Raw genomic sequence first — 20,603 nt, forward strand, 5'->3', positions numbered from 1 at the left:
GACTTTGTTTGCTGTAGATGAGTCAGAAAAGCCCAACTGCTGAAACTCTCCTCGACATGGAATTTAAAGGGGCGCTTTGCTGTAGCTGGGAGAGAGAAAGCTAATACTGCTGCAGGTGTTTGACTGTCTGTGCAGCCAGTTAGCGGTCCTTTACAGTGAGGCCACATCAAGAGTAATTCATCCACACTTTTGGGCATTTATGCCATCTAAGGACAAATGAAACTCAGAGCCAGGTGAAAGGGCAGCAGAATCCATTACAATGTTACTGGTTAATTTATCAACAGACAGTTGACTAACATGTGTTTTGATAACTGATTATTCATTTGGCTTTCCTTTTCTTTTTTTTTTTTATAATTAGGTCAGTCATTGTCTCCTCCAAACGTCTTGGTTGTTGCTATTGATATGGTATGGTACGCAAACCACAAACTGCTATTAGTATGGCACCCATTGTTATTTAAAACTTAGTGCTTATGGTTGCTGTAGGTAAGTGTAACCACTTTGAATTTGGCTGCAGTTATGGCAGCCGTAACCCTAAATCTTGGGGCTATGGTTACGGCAGCCGCAGTAATTGATGTTCTGTGATTCTGTATTTGTTGCTAACACCCCATTAGTATAGTGGTACTTGACACGTAAAAATTTGATCCCTGCACTGGCACAGAATTTAGCGGCTACTGTTGTATACTGTCCTTGAACTGCGTGCCAGTGTGCAAAGAAGATTTTGAAATGCTCATAATTTCTGGCACACATAAATTTCATGCCACTTGCATGAACTAGCCGTGAACATTGGGCAACCTATTCGAAAACACTGCGTGCCAAAGCGTGTCATTGCATGCACAGTTTATGATGGGTTTACTCATTGGCAACACAAGTGCCAGTGTGGGGATCAAATCCGTGCAAGTGTCAAGGTGCGTACCATCTAATGACATGCATTAGCACAACGAATTGCACTGCAGTGCAGAGCCAAAATTTGTGTAAGTGCCAAGGTGCCTCAAGTATCCTCACCTGTCATGCAGGAGACTGGAGCTTGATTCTCTGATGAGGAGAACAAGACTTTTTGTTTTCCCTTCTTATCAACCAACATTTCTTGTTTCAGTTATTCTTTCGGTTCATGTATCTCTGGAAGATTTGGGCTTTTAGGGTTAGGATTAGGGTGTCACAACACCACCGTTATAATACCCTAACAACACATACTTACAGTTACTGTAACAACATCAACGGCCTATTTAAAATCCCACCATGCACAACCGTAATTCTAAACTTCACCCTAACCCTTGAAATTCTTTACCTGTACAGCTTCGATGCCATAATATCTATCTTGCAATAATCACTGTGGTTTCTTACTGGATGCAGTATGTCAAAAAGGAATACTGTACCATATCAATAGCCACAGATGGTTTTTGCTTTCTCAGTTTTCCATAATGTTAAAAAAAAATTTAGTTGGTTGACTAAAGAAACGATTTGACAGTTCCATCTTGGGTGTGGGAAACTGTGATGCACATTAGTTTGTTAGTGTTATAGACTGAACAATGATTGAAAAATATTCAACAGATTAATCGATGATGTAGCTGGCCATCAATTTAGGTCAGGTCTGAGAGCATGCACTAGTGTCACGCATGCACCACACCATGGAACTGCCTGGGTCCTGGGTCATGAGCTGTGTTTATGCAATTTCCACAGCCACAATAGATAGGGTTCCACCACAGATTTGCATAAAAGTTAAACAGTACTTTCAAAATGTCCACAAAAAAAAAGGCAAAATAACATAGCTTTAATTGAGTGATGTAATACGATTGCTTTTGTCTTATCACAAGAATTGAAATTCCAGTAAGATTTGCGATGATTGTCATTCCAGTACTCATGTCAATGAATGTGTAAGTCCTGCTAAATGTTGTCATTCATTGGTTTTTCAACTCAAATGTTGCAGTGCCGTCCTCTCTTACAAGGTTAAACCAGCTCTAGATCATTTGCTCTGTCCACATGTATCAATCCATGCACTTTTACAATATCATGCCACTCTTTCTGTACATCATGCAACCTAAAATTATGGAAAAGTGTTTCCATTGCACTTTAGCGAAATGCAGCTTTTTCAGATCAGCTGAGAAACCACCACATGCAAGTGTAAAAACTCTTTAACTGTATATGGGGATTTTTTTCCCTTCAAAATAAACATTTTCATTAAGCATGTTTTCAATTTGCTGCTGCAAATTGCGCAATTTGGGGGCTAATGGAAACAAGCCTATTGACAGTGCGGGCTATTTTCTGATAGTTTATATAAATGCTTTAAAAAAAACATATTCAATGTTTTAAAAATATTTTGCTTATTGTTTTCCTGCACAGCAGCCATACAACTCTGAGCACAACTAATCTTGGTAGATGTCAGAAGGGAAGGAGTGTAGGTTTTGATTAGTACTTGGCTGGGTAACCACTTGGAAACACCAGGAGCTGGGACCAAGTTCGTCCCTGCACCAGATTACCAGATCTGCTTTGGACACCAGGGGCAGCTGCAAGATTGAAGAAGAAAAAAATGTCCTTGTACAGGACATATGTTTGTGACATTCAGCTATGTCAATATAAAATACAGTAACTTGCAAAAGCCTTCTGAACATCTTTAAATTACCTACAGACGGCAAGCTTTCATAACAATTGAAAGGTGTTTAAAGATTCTTGCAGCAATTAAAGTAATTTGACTCCAGTGAAATCACGAACCTGCTCAGTGTTCAGCAGCTTTTCACTCACAGACACAAACGAGGATGTGACTTTAGTGCCGTGCTTAAATGCTTGGGAAAAGAAGTGCTTCATTATAAGTGTGGTTGTAAAGTGTCTCAGCACATTCACTGCACTGTACCAGAGAAGTGAAACTAAAACATGTTTAAAGTGGGCCTCCTGTTGTTTGGTTGAGCATTTTTATTTCTGGAAGCACTAATTTGATTTATTAACTGAAGCAACTACTATAAGGCCGGTCACTCCCCGTTGCCCGCAGAGCTGCATCAAGGACGGAACAATGCAAGCATTTTATGGTGTGGATCATAAGACAAAAAACAATGTTAGTCATTTCAAATTTTAGTCACTGGCAAAAGCACATTTTTAATTTAAATAGCAACATTAAATTTTAGCCATTGCAAAGTAACAATATGATGACACGATGGGCTGTGCACCTTCCTCTGTGAACATTGTGAGTTGCTCAGAAAGTGTTAGTCGTTTGAAGATACAGGCAGCTCTGACGTTACTACATAATAGTGGTCAATGCACTCTGGTTTCAGGCGGATTTGATCATGTGTCCTCTGCCATTAATGGTGTCATTGTCTTAGAAATATATTTTTGTAGGCGCTGCTGTTAGATTACTATCTCATGTGTGTTATTTGACATATTTTCAACAGTGACTAAAGGTGAAATCTCAAGATTTTTGATTCATTTGAAGACCGCCTGACATCATCTCCTACATCCAAAGCGTCGTTGACCTGCATAATAAACTATTTATCGTCACCTCAGCAGTATTGCCCCTTTAGATGCAGCTCAGTCTCCGTTTTTGCCAATGGCTTGCTGTCTGAAGGACGAGCTCCTCTGTTCCATCTGCCTGAGCATCTACCAAGACCCCGTCAGCTTTGGTTGTGAGCACTACTTCTGCCGAAAGTGCATTACTGAGCATTGGAGCAGACAGGACCCTCACGGAACACGGGACTGTCCCGAGTGCCGGAGGACCTTTACTGACCCTCTCCTCTCCCCAAGTCTGAAGTTGTCCAACATTGTGGAGCGTTACTCGGCCTTTCCCCTGGACGCCATCCTTAACGCTCAAAGGAGCTCATATCCCTGCAAGGACCACGAGAAGGTCAAGCTGTTCTGCCTCACTGACAAAAGCCTGGTGTGCTTCTTCTGTGACGAACCGGCACTCCACGAGCAGCACCAAGTGACCACTATCGACGAGGCTTACGAGGAGATACAGGTCAGTAACGATGTGTACTATGACAGCTCATGCTCAAGGGTGAGGCTGACATTTTCATATAACCCATCAGCAGTCTGTGTCACATTCACACAATCACACTCATTCACACGCTGAGAGCTGCCCACACAGTACAGCCTCAGTCTGCTGCTGCTGCCACAGAGCAGCTCCACTGGAGCGGTTTCAAGATTAACGATTTGCTCATGATCATCTTGAGTGCAGTTGTTGCTGAGGAATGAGAGATGTCTAATTTAGCCTCACATTTCCCAGTACTCTCATTTACCAGCCCAATTTCTGACTTCAATTAAATGGCATTCCTTTCTGGGCAAAGTGGAGCTTTGATTGCTATCAAGTGGAGAAGTATAATTGTCAAACCTACATTGCTATTGGTTGTAATGATTGCTTCATTGATGCAATTCTTTTTCAGAAGTTTATCCTGTAAAAAGCTCCAAGCATTCTTTGAGATTGCCTCCATGAGCAGCTATCTTTAGAAATTCAGTTGAAATAAATAAAGCGACTTGTGATTATTTTCAGATAGGAAATCTTGAGTCAGCTAAGAAGAAAATTTAAACACATCAGCAGACATATTGCATAATAAATAAGGAAATCCTAATCCATCATTACCCATTAATTTTTAGAGAAGAATACTTCCTTACACTGAGGAATAATTGCAATTTATGTATTATGTTTGCTTAAGTAATTTTTTATGTTGGTAAGAAAGTTATTAAAAACAAGGTCAGTTTGTTCAACAAAGTGGTTATTGTGCTTACCTTCAGGACTTTATCATAAGTAGGGGTGGACAAAAAAAATTAGTTCTTAGATGCATCGCAATGCAGGTGTTGGACAGTTTTGAATCAATTCACAAATGTCAAAACTTAGTTTCATTAATGTTATTATTGCTGGGTCATGAATGTGGCTGCTCCCCACAGTTAATGAGCACTTTTCCACATTTCATGATGAAAACCTTTATTTTGACTATTGCTCAAGTCATTTTTTGAGCCAGTGTATTATCTGCACTACCTGCACTCTCCTCCAAGTCTGGGGAAAACGAAACGACGTGGCGGTGCAGCTGCTGGTGTGGAGCTGCATGCATAATGCAACAAAAAAATAACCTGTTTTTGGACTACATGCAACACACCACAGATGTAGGATTACCTCACAAGTTCCAGCTACGGATGAACAGTTTATACTTCAAAATTTAAAAAACAAAACAGTTACATGACAGATCACTAAAGAAAATCTCCACTTTTAAAAGTCTTCACCTCTGTGAGCACATTGAAGGCTCCAGTGAGAACAGACTGATTTTGTGTTTCATAAGCGGCTAAGAATGAATCCAAACAACTCATTTACAGAGTATCATGGCTGTTATTTATGTTTGATCACCTAAAATCATCTCCACCACTGTCTTCATCTTAATATGCAGTGTTGCGTATTACATTGAAACGCACCAACCACACACGTCCCACAGAGGGCAAAGTGCACTTAAAAAGAAAACATACAAATGCACAAGATGAGATGTTTTCTGCAATTTAGTGTCAACATACGAGGTCTGTTAGAAATAGGGATGGGCATCAAGAACCGGTTCCTTTCGGGTATCGTTAAGAAATGATTCGATCCACCGACATCAATAAGCTTTTTACTTAACGATTCCCTTATCGGTCCTTCAGAGTGGCCGTTGTTTTGGGGGGTGTTTGTCAGGAAAATTATAATTTCTCTACATTGATTACAGACCCTGCAGCGGGTCTGTAAACTTTTCTGCAGCGCGGCTTTGCTTTGAACCTTCTGGGTGAGATATGGGTGAGATATGCTCTCTCCACCATTCGGAAGATTCAGACGGCTTTCGGTGGCTTTTCAGTCGTGTGACTATCCGAGAAATTGTTGAAGAGGTGGGCATGTCACAACATGTCCTGTGAGACTTCAACACGGAGGCACTTTTGTTCCGCCATCAGCTTTGTGCCGAAGCCATCGGCATGAATTTCGCTGCAACTCTTTTCATGACAAAATCTTCTGTCACAGTGGAATGTGCTGAAAAAGTGCTGATGTCCACCTCTTCCTCAATTTCTCGGATAGTCACACGACGGTCCCACATCACCACAGCGTTCACTTTGGAAATTATCTGGTCATTTCAGCATGTTGATGGTCGACCGGAGCGCGGCTCGCTCTCCACCGTTGTGCGGACGTCTTTAAACCGGTTGTACCGCTTCTTAATCTGTGTGATGCCCATATCATCGTCACCGAAAGCCGTCTGAATAATCTGAATGGTTTCCACCTGGCTGTCGCCCAGTTTCTGGCAAAATTTGATGCAGTCGCGCTGCTCCAGTCATTCCACCGTTTCCTTGCAAAGAAAAAACGATGAGAGACTACACCCATCCTCACACAAAGGCTGCTTACAAGCAAATGACACAATCGACAGGCGTGAAAAAATTCACGCATGCGTACGAAGGTTCAAGGTGGGCTCATGCAAGCACACGTGATTCAAATCCATCAGGTTTTTGAAAAAAATAAAAAGGTCAGATACTTTTCTAACAGACCTCGTATGAACTGTGCAACAAAGCTTCACCGTTATGATGCTGCGTGTTCCAGTTTTAATTGTTGTCTCACTAGTGCAGCGCAGCGAGTGTGCACATACCTGTGCATCACATTGAGGTGCACAGAACTCCTTTACTTTGCTGGTGTGGTAGTAATCCAAACACTGAATTAGTCACATACCTGAGCCCACACTTACACAGGCCGTTTTAGCAGAGGAGCTGGTTGCGACAGCCCCCCTGGGATTTAGATATTAAAAATGTAATGCAATGCTAAAATACCCTCGGTCGTATGACCATAAAATAGGAAACAGAATGTGACCTTTTGACCCTTTAAAATAGGTCAAGGTTAGCCATCTTTGAACTTGTCCAAGATCTGTGTCCCAAGAATGTTCCCTGTGAATTTGAAGACCCTGACAGTAATAGGACTGGACTTCAAATAGTGAGAAGGAAGAAATCCTGTATTGAAAGCCAACACAAAGTCCAGTTGTTGTTGAGTAAACCTTTAGATCAAGATAGATTGATAAACATTTTAGAATTGAATCATTGCACTCTGAATCATAATCGCATCCTGAGGTACCTAAAGATTCCTACCCCTAATTATAAATACCAGAAAGGTGGTTTAGACATTTCATACTCTACTTTGCCATTTACACAGTGCATAATCTCTGTGCAAAGTAAGGTGCAGGAAGTAAAAAGGTTGTGTTTTGACTCTTAATTTAATCATGGGTGTGTTTGGGGTGAACATGCATTACACCAGTCAGAGTCTCAGCTACCATAGCAGTCTGTCTTCACACTCAAGAAGACAACCATCAGCTGCATCCTAGCTCTGTCAGTACTCACCAAATACAAGCATTAATATTGACAGTGCTTCTTTGCAGCTTAGGGCTCGGTCCCACTGGCATTTAGGCGGATTTGCGTATGGATTGCACACAAAATTGGCTCATATTCGCTTAACATCCGCAATATGTGTGAAATATGCTTGTATGAGTCGGCCGACACCCGCGCATGTCCGCAATTATCCGCAGAGGCACGTTTTTCCATTGCCAGGATTTTTGAGCTGCACAAAATTTTTGCTGCGGATGACATCCGCCTGAGATACACAATACATACTCAATCTATGCGCTGTATATCCGCCGTCATCTGCTGATATCTGCAACTGACAGGGATTTACGGCTTGGCAGCGGACTGGGACAGTGTGTAAAATGGATATTTTGCGTGCCCATCATGTCCACATCACAAACTAAAATAAGTTGTAGTGACTGCATACAGATTGGCCACGAATAAAGCATTTTTGTTACATCTGCTTTGCATCTGCTTTGGGGCGGATGCAAATCAGATGCGCTGTGTTCACAGCTGGACGCCGTTCTTTGTTCTATTGGCTGCCACGTGCTCTGCGCTGGATGCTGCGTATATAAAATAATTATTTTGTGGCAGATTAATCATTTTATTCTGCAAATTGGCTGTTGAAAATTGCTCTATTCACCTCCTGAATCACAGAGGAAGCTGCGAACGGCTAACAAGCTGCAGAAAGCATTTTGAGCCATCTAAAAAGGTAATTATTTGACTTGTTTACATTGTCAAGGCTTGATAAAACAGTTGCGTGTTTTTTCCTTCTTGTCTGCAGCTGTTACTGTATTTATTCCCATTTATAACTTCTTGTTATAATCGTTCAGACGAGCTGCACTCTGATGCGATCCGCTGACGTCACCACTCGCACTCCAATCAACTTGTCCAAGTCCAGCAATTGCTCCAGAGGCTGTATTGTTGGTGTGAATAGTGATGCCGACGGCCCGAGTGCTCTTCTTTTATGACCGCAATGCAGATGCCGTGCACACGCAACACGTGCACGATGCGTTCATAATACACCCGTAATGCTGCCGTGATAATCGCAATGTGTCGGATCCATTTCCTCACTACATGCGTTATACACCGTGATTGTTCATCATATATTCGCTATACATTATTAATATATCTGTAATTCATACTGGGACATTTGTCATTTTTGGACATTTTTGTTGTGGATGACAACGAATGCCCGTAATTTGTGTACTCAATTCATGCGCAATTAATCCTCTCCCCAGTGGGTCCGGGCCCTTATGTTGGGTTTTTGAAAAGTGTTTGATTTGGTTGACTGGGCTTCTTTCTGGGACATCCTGAGAATTTAAGGGGTCCCCAACAAGTTGCTGGACATCATAGCCAGCCTGTATACAGATACTGAGTGCTGTGCAGAGTGAGGACAATATCTGACGTTATCCTCAGTGAATACTGATATTCATCAGGGATGTGTTCTGGCTTCTACAGTGTTCAGTGTGTGGATTGACTGGGCGTTTCGTAATGTTTTTGTATCCATTGGGTTAGGTGCCTTTGTTCGCATGGATAGGTATACTGACCATGATTTGTGGATGATACCGCGATCTTTGCAGAATCATTGGACACCCTGATTGCAGCACGTGAGAAGCTGTATAAAGGAAATCAGTATGTCTGCATTTGCGATACTCCTGCATCAAGGCTAAGATCCAGGCTTTATTGACTTTTTATGGACTCTACTGTCAGAAGTGTATCGAGTGAAAGTGTTGACCTTGTAGCGTTATTCACGTATCTCTGTAGTGACAGTCATGTCTCTGGGTCCTCACTTGGTCTTTGAGATTGACAGATGACTGGGAAGAGCTTATGGAGTTATGAGGTTGCTAGACAGAGGTATTTGGTGATGCTGATACTTTTGCAGTAGAATGAAGGTCCAGGTCATTGGGGTTCTGCTGCTTCCAGGGTTTGGGGTTCTGCTGTTCCATAGTGTTGTGGATGTGGGGATGTGTACCAGCCATACGTGAGCTGACTCGAGGGTGTCCTCTGTCATCACTTCAGGAGTGCTCTGGAGTTAGGCATAGTGCTGTTGATATGACCGACTCAGCTGCTGACAAGTGAGAGGGTTTCTGATAAGAGAACAGACCTCTTTGCAAAGTGTCAAAGTGCATGAACAAGTGCAGGAACAACAGGCATCCACCTTTTATGTCCTAACTGTCAAAATGACAAAAAATTAAAGTTGTGCAGTCTCGCGATACCACACCTTCTTACTTTTTAAAAGTGAAGTCACTTGAATAAATTGTGAATCGTCTTGAAAGCCAGCAAGAAGTCCAGTTGCTGTTGAGTAAACTTTTAGATATTAACAGCAAAGCTTCATTGTTCCTTTTCCCTCAGTATTTGAATAATTTCATTCACACAGAGGTAAAATCCAATAGCTCTGAGACCAAGCTCCTAATCCTGTTCTTTCTTTGTTCCAGTATTAGAACAAATACATTCCAGTCTTTTTTTTTTCTATTTCTTTTTTTAATATGGTATTTTGTTTGATTTGCTTGATATTTTATATCTTCCTTTACCTATGTGGATACTTTTCAGATACACATTGCACAGCTGCTCGCACTGCGTTCACGCGTGCACGAAACTGTCGCAGCGGCATCGTTCACGCCTGCCCGTCGGCTTGATGTTTTCGTGGTTCGCTCATATGAGCTGTTCCGCCGTAATTCGCCCCGAGTTGTTCTTATTCGTACTATGTGTGAAGGGGCCCTTTGTCTCACCAATCAGATGTCGTTCATATTCTGAGTGAGTGATTGAGAGAGACAGAAAGGTAGCACAGAAAGAGGAGGGAGGACTGTCTGACTGAAACCCAGCTTTATGCTTATTACTGGATATAGTACACGTGCACCCTTTTTCTCTAGACCCCACTAAATTTGTGCAGCTTGACCACACCTGCTGCCACCTACTCATTTCAAATTGCCACCTACAGTATATAATTTGTGGAACACCTTGATCAAGTTGCATTGATAATCATTTTAAAATCGAAATATTGCAGCCCTCCGAATCATAATCAAATTGAATTGTGAGGTTCCCAAAGATTCCCACTCTTAATGGCAGCAATACCATGTGAAGATGTACATGAATTAAAAATAATTCCAGTCTGACATTTTCAAGGGAAAGATAATTGGACTTTTATTCTTTCATTTTCTCTACCCGCTTATTCCAGTTAAGGGTCACAGGAGAGCTGGAGCCTATCTCTGCGGACCAGGATGAGACTTTTTGGTCCAGACTGGCGCACTACTACAACTCACTACTGTGACAGCTCATCCCCCATTGAAGCACACACAAGCCCCTTAATAACTACTATGCTGAACAATATGCCTTTATATTCTGGATCCTTGAATAAAATAAATGATGACTACACAGTATGTTGCTCACTTACTCTTAAGAAGGATGCTGGAGAAAGGTTTAAGAATAAAAAGTGTTTCTCAACTCACTTATAGGCAGTGAAACTGTCAAGGCATTGGCAGGCTGTCACTTGGGACGGGTGAAATAATCTATGGGTGGGCTTTGGGTCTCTGGTGATATCATCTTCACAGGAGATGATGTACTGGGCCTGCTGCTGCCTATCACAAAACTGGACATGAAAAGTAGAAAAATAGTGTGGAATAGGTTTGAGCAAGATTACATGCAAAAAAAAAAAAAAAAAAAAAAAAAAAGCGAGAGACTGGATGCAGTCAAAATTTTGGCTAGTTGCCTTAAATGTGGAAAACAATACTATAATGATCTGAACAATGTACACTTTTTATAGCGCAACATAATGTATAGCTAATAAAACATGACAAAAGAGGAAATACTTGTAATTTGTGTACTGCATCATGTAATATGTATGTAGGTGTTCTATTTTAACAGTCGTTAATCAGTGTTTTATTAGTTTTAACTGTATCATGTGAAACCATTGAAAGGACAATAAACCATAAACACTGTTGAAAATAATATGTAAAGCATACATATTTGTTATGTTGTTACATCAGTGTCTTTAATGAACAAATTGGACTCTGGACACAAAGAAAGGTGCATGTTGACACTTAAAACACTTTAACTCTGATAACCTTATTTGGGGGATGTCATGATAGGTACAATAAAATGATCAAAAATTGTTAAAGTAGCAGATCAACATGCTCTAACCACATCATATTGCAGCATGCGAGTTGTAAACTTGTTGATCAGCTACAATTTGTGTGGCATCCTTTGAAAGTATAAAATAGTGGTTAATTGGTTATTAATAAAAGCAACTAATCAATCAGGATATGGTATTGTTTTCCAATACTTTAGATAACTAGATTTTGTTGTAACACACCACCCAGTGCAGAGTTTGCCGAGAGGTGGGTACATTACATGTTTGATTTGAACGTTTATGGAGACGTAAATCTCTTAGACCAGTTGGTAAAGCCGGATAGGTGGGGGGGCGTTTCATTTATATAAACGACTACTCATTTATATGAATGACTGGCACCATGCTGGCACCAAACAGACCTGCTATTTTCGCCACCACCACCAATCTCCTCCTGTATGACCTCCATGGTAGCGATAGCTGCTGCCTCACGTTCACCATCACCCGACGCATCCAACACCACCAGCTGCGACTCGCCGCAGGTGCCCCTGCCAGGCCGGTGTCCCGATGAGATGAACTACTCGTTGAGATGAGCTTCACCCCGCCCCTGCAGCAGATATTTCTGAAATTTTTCTGATCTTAGCTAAAGCTCTGTTTCTGCCTAAGTTCCTCAGTTTTTCTGTACTGCCTTTGTTTCTTCTCCATTTTGTGAGTCACTTTATTTTCCATGTTCTGTTGTTTTGTTTTGTTTTCTCATTCTCACCATGATTAGACAGGCGGTTTGGTCTAGAACATGCATGGCTGGGACTCCAGGCCTCTGTACCCTATCAGGGCCACAATTAGGTCAATTTTTTTGACAGACAAGCAACTGGGCCTAAGATATGTCTGAAGGCTGCAGTTGAGCTCTGTGGGCTGTACATGTTTGTCCCTGGGAAAGAGTGGGGTGAAGGTTACCGTGGGGAAAAAACAATAAACCGATCACCCATCGGCCTATTTATTGATCGGCCCACTGGGAAAAATCCCGATACTGTTAATGGCTAATCCACCTCTGCTGCGTACACTGGGCGTACACCCAGTGTACACCATTCACAGGCCGCCAGTCCATCGCAGGATCTTGATATAGACAGACATTTACAACATGTTGTGTGGGCTGCCAGAAGAGGAGGTACTGCTGGCCCACCACCAGAGGGCGCCCTGTCTGGAGTGCGGGCTCCAGGCATCAGAGGGCGCAGCCGCCTCACAGGAGCAGCCAGGGTGACAGCTGTCACGCATCACCTGCAACAGCTGTTACCAATCACCTGATCAGCAGGGGTACATCAGCAGGACGACGTCTCCACCTCTTTGCCGAGATATCGCTCTACCTGGAAGGTAACGTTCTCAGCTGACTGTGTGATCTTTCGACAGTAACCTTTTGTGACTTTTGTGCATTGTATAGCAGACTTTTTCCAACGAGAAGTGGAGGTAGTTTTCCTGCCGTGTGGATTGCTGGGTGCAAACGCGCCCACATTTAATTGTTTTTTTGTTCCTCGCCAGCAGTACCAGGTCCGACACGCGGAGGCAGTGGCCACCTGGGAGTTCGGGACTTGGCGGCTCCAGTATTCCCGGGGTCTGGTGGCGGAGGAAATCGTGTGGTTCCGGTTCTACTTTGGACAGACGTCTTCTATCTTCGAGCCTGCCCACACGACACCTTTTGTGATTTGGCTTTTTGTCTATTGTTGTAATCTGTTGTGTTTGTTGTGCCCATTCACAACAGTAAAGTGTTGTTATTTGACTTCCTCCATTGTTTCTTTCATTTGCGCCCCCTGTTGTGGGTCCGTGTACCTACACTTTCCCAACAGGATATCTCGGCAAACGTCATGGACCCCGAGGGGCGTCAACCGGCCGTTGAACGGCCAATGGAAGAGCAGGGCGCACAGGCGTCTGCAGGAGGAATGATCGGTGAGTTGCAGCGAATCCTGACCGCTTTTACGGCTCGGCTGGATCTGATGACCGAGCAGAACGTCCTCCTTAACCGCAGGGTGGAGGCTCTCGCCGCGCAGGTGGAAGCGCGCCCTCAGGGCGCTGCTGCGGCTCCCCCTCCTGTCGATCCTGTGCGCAATAGTGACGTTCCACAGGTCGTTCAACGACCCCTCCCACCTTCCCCTGAAGCATACATAAGCCCTCCAGAACCGTACGGGGGTTGTGTGGAGACATGCGCGGACTTTCTTATGCAGTGTTCGCTCGTCTTCGCACAACGTCCCGTCATGTACGCGACTGATGCTAGTAAGATAGCTTATGTGATTAATCTGCTTCGCGGCGAGGCACGCGCTTGGGCTACAGCGCTCTGGGAGCAAAATTCACGGCTCCTTCTGACATATGATGGGTTTGTGAGGGAGTTCAGAACAGTGTTCGATCACCCAAATAGAGGAGAGACCGCTTCAGCCGTGCTGCTGTCAATGAGACAGGGGCGCCGGAGCGCAGCTGCTTATGCATTCGACTTCCGCATCGCGGCTGCGAGGTCCGGCTGGAATAGCACTGCCCTCCGCGCCGCCTTCGTAAACGGACTATCGTTGGTCCTGAAGGAGCACCTGGTGGCCAAGGACGAACCGCGGGATTTAGACGGGCTTATTGATATCGTTATACGATTAGACAATCGGTTAGAAGAACGCCGTCGGGAACGAGACGAAGGGCGTGGCCGGGCACGCGCTGTCACTCTCCCTTCTGGTTCCGACCGAGTTCCGCCCTCCCCACGCTCCACGGCCTCTACGCTCCGTGTGGTGACAGCTCCCCCTGCTGACAAAGCTATGGACACGAGCAGGGCCACATTTAGGGCACCAAATAGACAGAGGAGGCTGGCCCGCGGAGCGTGCTTTGTTTGTGGCTCAATAGAGCATCAAGTAAGGGACTGCCCCGAGCGGTTAAACACCAACGCCCGCCCCTAGACACTGGGTTAGGGGTGGGCCAAAACATTCACGTGGGACATACCCATATTGCCACACGACTCCCAGTGACAATCCTTTATGAGGATTTAACCCTGAAGGCCCCAGCACTGGTGGACACGGGCTCTGAAGGGAATCTGTTAGACAGCAGATGGGCCAGGGAGATAGGGCTCCCTCTGGTGGCGCTTACCTCGCCGGTGCAGGTGCGGGCACTAGATGGCTCCCTACTCCCTCTAATCACACATAAGACACCACCAGTAACTCTGGTGGTGTCAGGAAATCACCGGGAGGAGATCGAGTTTTTTGTGACTCCTGCCACCTCCCGTGTGATTCTAGGGTTCCCCTGGATGTTAAAACACAATCCCCGGATCGATTGGCCGTCCGGGGTAGTGGTTCAGTGGAGCGAGACCTGCCATCGGGCATGTTTAGGTTCCTCGGTTCCTCCCGGTTCCCAGGCTAAGGAGGAGGTCAGAGTCCCGCCCAATCTAGGGACGGTGCCGGTGGAGTACCATGACCTTGTGGATGTGTTCAGTAAGGATCTGGCGCTCACCCTTCCCCCCACCGTCCGTACGATTGTGCCATTGATTTGGTTCCAGGCGTTGAGTTCCCGTCCAGCAGGCTGTACAACCTCTCACGACCTGAGCGCGAATCAATGGAGACCTACATCCGGGACTCTTTAGCCGCCGGGTTGATCCGGAATTCCACCTCCCCGATGGGTGCAGGTTTCTTTTTTGTGGGTAAAAAAGACGGCGGACTTCGTCCATGCATTGATTATAGGGGGCTGAACGAAATCACGGTTCGTAATCGATACCTGTTGCCCCTGTTGGATTCAGTGTTCACGCCCCAGCATGGAGCCCAAATATTCACTAAGCTAGATCTTAGAAATGCGTATCACCTGGTTCGGATCCGGAAGGGAGACGAGTGGAAGACGGCATTTAACACCCCCTTAGGTCACTTTGAGTACCTGGTCATGGCTTTCGGCCTCACAAACGCCCCCGCGACGTTCCAAGCATTAGTTAATGATGTCTTGCGGGATTTCCTGCACCGATTCATCTTCGTATATCTAGACGATATACTCATCTTTTCTCCAGATCCTGAGACTCATGTCCGGCATGTACGTCAGGTCCTGCAGCGGTTGTTGGAGAACCGGCTGTTTGTGAAGGGCGAGAAGTGTGAGTTTCACCGCACATCTTTGTCCTTCCTGGGGTTTATCATCTCCCCCAACTCCGTCGCTCCTGATCCGGCCAAGGTTGCGGCGGTGAGAGACTGGCCCCCACCCACTAGCCGTAGGAAGCTGCAACAGTTCCCCAGCTTTGCAAATTTCTACAGGAGGTTCATTAAGGGCTACAGTCAGGTAGTTAGCCCCCTGACAGCCCTGACCTCACCAAAAGTCCCCTTCACCTGGTCGGATCGTTGCGATGCCGCGTTCAAGGAGTTGAAACGGCGCTTCTCGTCTGCACCCGTTCTGGTGCAGCCCGATCCTAGTCGCCAGTTAGTGGTTGAAGTGGACGCCTCGGACTCAGGGATAGGAGCTGTGCTTTCCCAGAGCGGAGAGGCCGATAAGGTCCTTCACCCGTGTGCCTATTTTTCCCGCAGGTTGACCCCGGCCGAACGGAACTATGACGTCGGCAATCGAGAACTCCTTGCGGTGAAAGAGGCTCTTGAGGAGTGGAGACATCTGTTGGAGGGAACGTCCGTGCCATTCACGGTTTTCACTGACCACCGGAACCTGGAGTATATCAGGACCGCCAAGCGGCTGAACCCCAGGCAAGCCCGCTGGTCACTGTTCTTCGGCCGTTTTGACTTCCGGATCACCTACCGTCGCCGGGACCAAAAACCAGAGATCGGATGCCTTGGTACATGAAGATGAAGTCAAAGCGGAGTTGTCAGATCCACCGGAACCCATCATCCCGGAGTCCACTATCGTGGCCACCCTCACCTGGGACGTAGAGAGAACCGTCCGGGAGGCCCTGGCACAAAGCCCGGACCCCGGAACTGGGCCGAAGAACAAACTCTACGTCCCACCAGAAGCTAGGGCTGCAGTCCTGGACTTCTGTCACGGCTCCAAGCTCTCCTGTCATCCAGGGGTGCGAAGAACCGTGGCAGTTGTCCGGCAGCGCTTCTGGTGGGCGTCCCTAGAGGCCGACGTCCGGGATTATATCCAGGCCTGCACCACCTGCGCCAGGGGCAAGGCTGACCATCGCAGGGCATCAGGACTACTCCAGCCGCTGCCTGTGCCTCATCGCCCCTGGTCCCACATCGGCCTGGATTTTGTCACGGGCCTCCCGCCGTCCCAGGGTAACACCACCATCCTCACGATAGTGGACCGATTCTCCAAGGCGGCCTACTTCGTGGCCCTCCCGAAGCTCCCAACAGCCCAGGAGACAGCGGACCTCCTGGTCCACCACGTCGTCCGGCTGCATGGGATTCCAACAGACATCGTTTCCGATCGCGGTCCCCAGTTCTCCTCGCAAGTCTGGAGGAGCTTCTGCCGGGAACTGGGGGCCACGGTGAGTCTCTCGTCCGGGTACCACCCTCAGACCAACGGGCAAGCAGAACGGGTAAACCAGGAGGTGGAACAGGCCTTGCGCTGCGTGACTGCCGCACACCCGGCGGCCTGGAGTACCCATTTGGCCTGGATCGAGTATGCCCATAACAGCCAGGTGTCTTCAGCCACCGGCCTCTCCCCTTTTGAGGTGTGTCTGGGGTATCAGCCCCCGTTGTTTCCGGTGGTTGAGGGAGAGGTCGTGTGCCCTCGGTCCAGGCCCACCTACGGAAGTGCCGTCGGGTGTGGCGTGCCGCCCGTTCTGCTTTGCTAAAGGCCCGGACGAGGGCAAAAGCCCATGCAGACCATCGGCGGACCCCGGCTCCTGCGTATCGGCCAGGGCAGGAGGTGTGGTTATCCACAAAGGACATTCCCCTCAAAGTGGACTCCCCCAAGCTACAGGACCGTTACATCGGCCCCTTCAAGATCCTTAAGGTCATCAGTCCAGCCGCAGTGAGGCTTCTGCTTCCGGCCTCACTGCGGATCCATCCTGTGTTTCATGTGTCCCGAGTTAAACCGCATCACACCTCACCCCTCTGTACTCCGGGTCCGGCGCCGCCTCCTGCCCGGATCATCGATGGCGAGCCGGCTTGGACTGTACGCCGGCTCTTGGATGTCCGTAGGATGGGCCGGGGCTTCCAGTATTTGGTGGACTGGGAGGGGTACGGTCCCGAAGAACGCTCCTGGGTGAAGAGGAGCTTCATCCTGGACCCGGCCCTCCTGGCCGATTTCTACCGCCGCCACCCGGACAGGCCTGGTCCTGGCGCCCGTTGAGGGGGGGGGTCCTGTTGTGTGGGCCGCCAGAAGAGGAGGTACTGCTGGCCCACCACCAGAGGGCGCCCTGTCTGGAGTGCGGGCTCCAGGCACCAGAGGGCGCAGCCGGCTCACAGGAGCAGCCAGGGTGACAGCTGTCACGCATCACCTGCAACAGCTGTTACCAATCACCTGATCAGCAGGGGTACATCAGCAGGACGACGTCTCCACCTCTTTGCCGACATATCGCTCTACCTGGAAGGTAACGTTCTCAGCTGACTGTGTGATCTTTCGACAGTAACCTTTTGTGACTTTTGTGCATTGTATAGCAGACTCTTTTTCCAACGAGAGGTGGAGGTAGTTTTCCTGCCGTGTGGATTGCTGGGTGCAAACGCGCCCACATTTAATTGTTTCTTTGTTCCTCGCCAGCAGTACCAGGTCCGACACGCGGAGGCAGTGGCCACCTGGGAGTTCGGGACTTGGCGGCTCCAGTATTCCCGGGGTCTGGTGGCGGAGGAAATCGTGTGGTTCCGGTTCTACTTTGGACAGACGTCTTCTATCTTCGAGCCTGCCCACACGACACCTTTTGTGATTTGGCTTTTTGTCTATTGTTGTAATCTGTTGTGTTTGTTGTGCCCATTCACAACAGTAAAGTGTTGTTATTTGACTTCCTCCATTGTCCGTTCATTTGCGCCCCCTGTTGTGGGTCCGTGTACCTACACTTTCCCGACACAACAACTGTCAATTTAGAGTCACCAATTCACTTATTCTTCACATCTTTGGATGTGGGAGGAAGCCAGAGCACATGGAGGGAACCCACACAAACACTGGGAGAACGTGGAAAATTCACACAGAGGACCAGGTGGGAAGCGATCTCATGACATTCTTGCTCTGAAGCAAGAGTGAAAAACACTAAGCCACCATGTCAGTGTGGATTTTAGTTTTCAGTGTATCATGTTTTTTCAGTTACTTGTACAGAGGATGACCAATTTAATTCAGATAATTAATTTTAAAAAATTACTACAGTCAGTATATAATACATGCAAGAAACATGGCACAGAGAGCATTTATGTGTGTGTGTGTGTGTGTGTGTGTGTGTTGTCACTGTGCAATCTTGATCGTAGATTAAGTTAGGTGTTTTAAGAGATCAAACATGACACACAAGATGGGTACATTTAACTGAATTATTAATTAGGTTTCAGTAAATATGGTCATTTATTTAGTGTGGTATGTAACTACCATTATGTTCCTGTCTGTACTGGATTAAATCTAATTAACAGCAATGCAAACATCAGTGCTGTTCTGCAGCTTCCCATCAGTGTCTGTGCTGCAAGCATGAGAAAGGTCAAAACTGTATAATGTGGGAGCAGAAGTAATTAGGCCTAGCACAAGATGCTTCTCTTGTCTCGGACACCAACATGTTCTCTGCTTGAAGCTCTTTTCAAGGCAGCAAACTGGCATTTTGTATTCTGGCAGGAGGTTTGGAGGCTTCCTCAGTCGACACCGCTGAAAGGGGGTATGAATGCACAGAGGCCCCATTGGAATCAGCCATGTCCTGTGACAAGCTTACTTATCTTTTTGAATCTCTAAGTGGGCTGATTTTATTTAACTTCTCATCCGTACCAGATAAACAAACACCAGAGTGACGTAAACAGACTGTGTCACAGTTAAATCAATAGCTATGATTCCACCAAAACTTTATCCTTTAAAATTATTCTTGTTGTTGGTGAGCTTGTTCTTGGCAGGTGTGATGTTTTATTATTGTTAATATTCTTAACAGTGAGCAAAAATGAGTTGTGTGTTAGATCCTAATATGTGAGAGCACACATATTTTTAGAATAAGTCTGGACATCCCTGTGTCACAGTAACATGGTGAGGATCAGTTCCTGTGTTTTGACTGTGTTGGCCAGAGGGGCACATGATCTGCCAGCTTGGTGGCCTCTTTTTAAACAATTGGAGAGGTTTAGTGGGAAGCTTTGAAGATGAAAAGAAAAGGATTTGGTAGTTTGATGGCTAAAACTGAGTGAGTGAGTGTGGCTCCTGAAATTCACAATTAGTTTAAAGTGGGTGTCCGCTTTTGTCTGTGTTTATTGTTCTCTCATCTCCATCTGTTAGTGTTATATAACTCATCATCTGTGTGAGTCCAGAGATTTGTGACCCCTCTGTAACGGGTGGTTGTAAATATTAACGCCATGTTTGAAACTGCCGAGTGTTTGCCAAAGTTTTCATGATTTTTTCCTCTCAGGAACAAATGTCAAAATTGAACTCTGATATTACTGTCCATTTTCTCAGCCATGTTTACTTTTATCCTATGTCACCAGCAATACACAAAGGCCCAAATAGCTATTATTTATTATTGATGACTCTAAAATATTTTTTGGTTCCACTCTGCTACGGTCCACTTTGAAATCTGAAAATCATTTGAGGCCCAGTCAAACCTTTAATCACAATTCTGCCTGCCCAGCACTCAGCACTGATGAAGTGTTCCATCAATTGTAATTTCCCCAACAGCAACAAGATAGAAGTAACATTTACTGGCTAAATCCAGTATCACCCATGTTTAACTGTATCAGATAATTAAGACAATGCACAATTTAAGGCATAATTATGTTGCATTACATTTTATATATTTTAGATCATTTTAAACTACATTGCAAAATTGGAAAAAAAAAAAAAATTTTGGTGACCTCACAGCTCATCGGGGATCATGGCCCGTACATTGAGAATCACTTCTTTATTCAATAATTCTCAGAAAATGATGACAAATGTTCACCACTATTTCCCAGATTCTTAAGGTGACATTTTGAAGTGTTTGATTTTACCATACAATAGAATACAAATAATGAATATTTGAGTGCAATGGTAAGAATATTTCATGACGTGAAAGATGGAACATTTCGTCTTTAACCACATTACGTATTCTTTCCATTGCATGAATAAAAAACATTCATTATTTGTTTTATATAATGCCTAAAATAGATCCTTGTCATTTGATATTTTATCAATTTATAAACAA

At 45.6% G+C, this 20,603-nt stretch overlaps 1 protein-coding gene across 1 annotated transcript in view; it reads left to right on the plus strand.

Annotated features, from left to right (window-relative positions):
* Nucleotides 1–20,603, plus strand: part of trim62.1 (tripartite motif containing 62, tandem duplicate 1) — a 116,433-nt gene that overhangs the window by 294 nt on the left and 95,536 nt on the right. Inside the window, exon 2 of the mRNA XM_034166237.1 lies at nt 3,378–3,940. Coding sequence (XP_034022128.1) covers nt 3,533–3,940 — 408 coding nt within the window. The 5' untranslated portion in view covers nt 3,378–3,532. The remainder of the gene's footprint in view (nt 1–3,377; nt 3,941–20,603) is intronic.

This window comes from Thalassophryne amazonica, chromosome 3 (assembly GCF_902500255.1).
Source record: "Thalassophryne amazonica chromosome 3, fThaAma1.1, whole genome shotgun sequence".
Classification (NCBI taxonomy): domain Eukaryota; kingdom Metazoa; phylum Chordata; class Actinopteri; order Batrachoidiformes; family Batrachoididae; genus Thalassophryne; species Thalassophryne amazonica.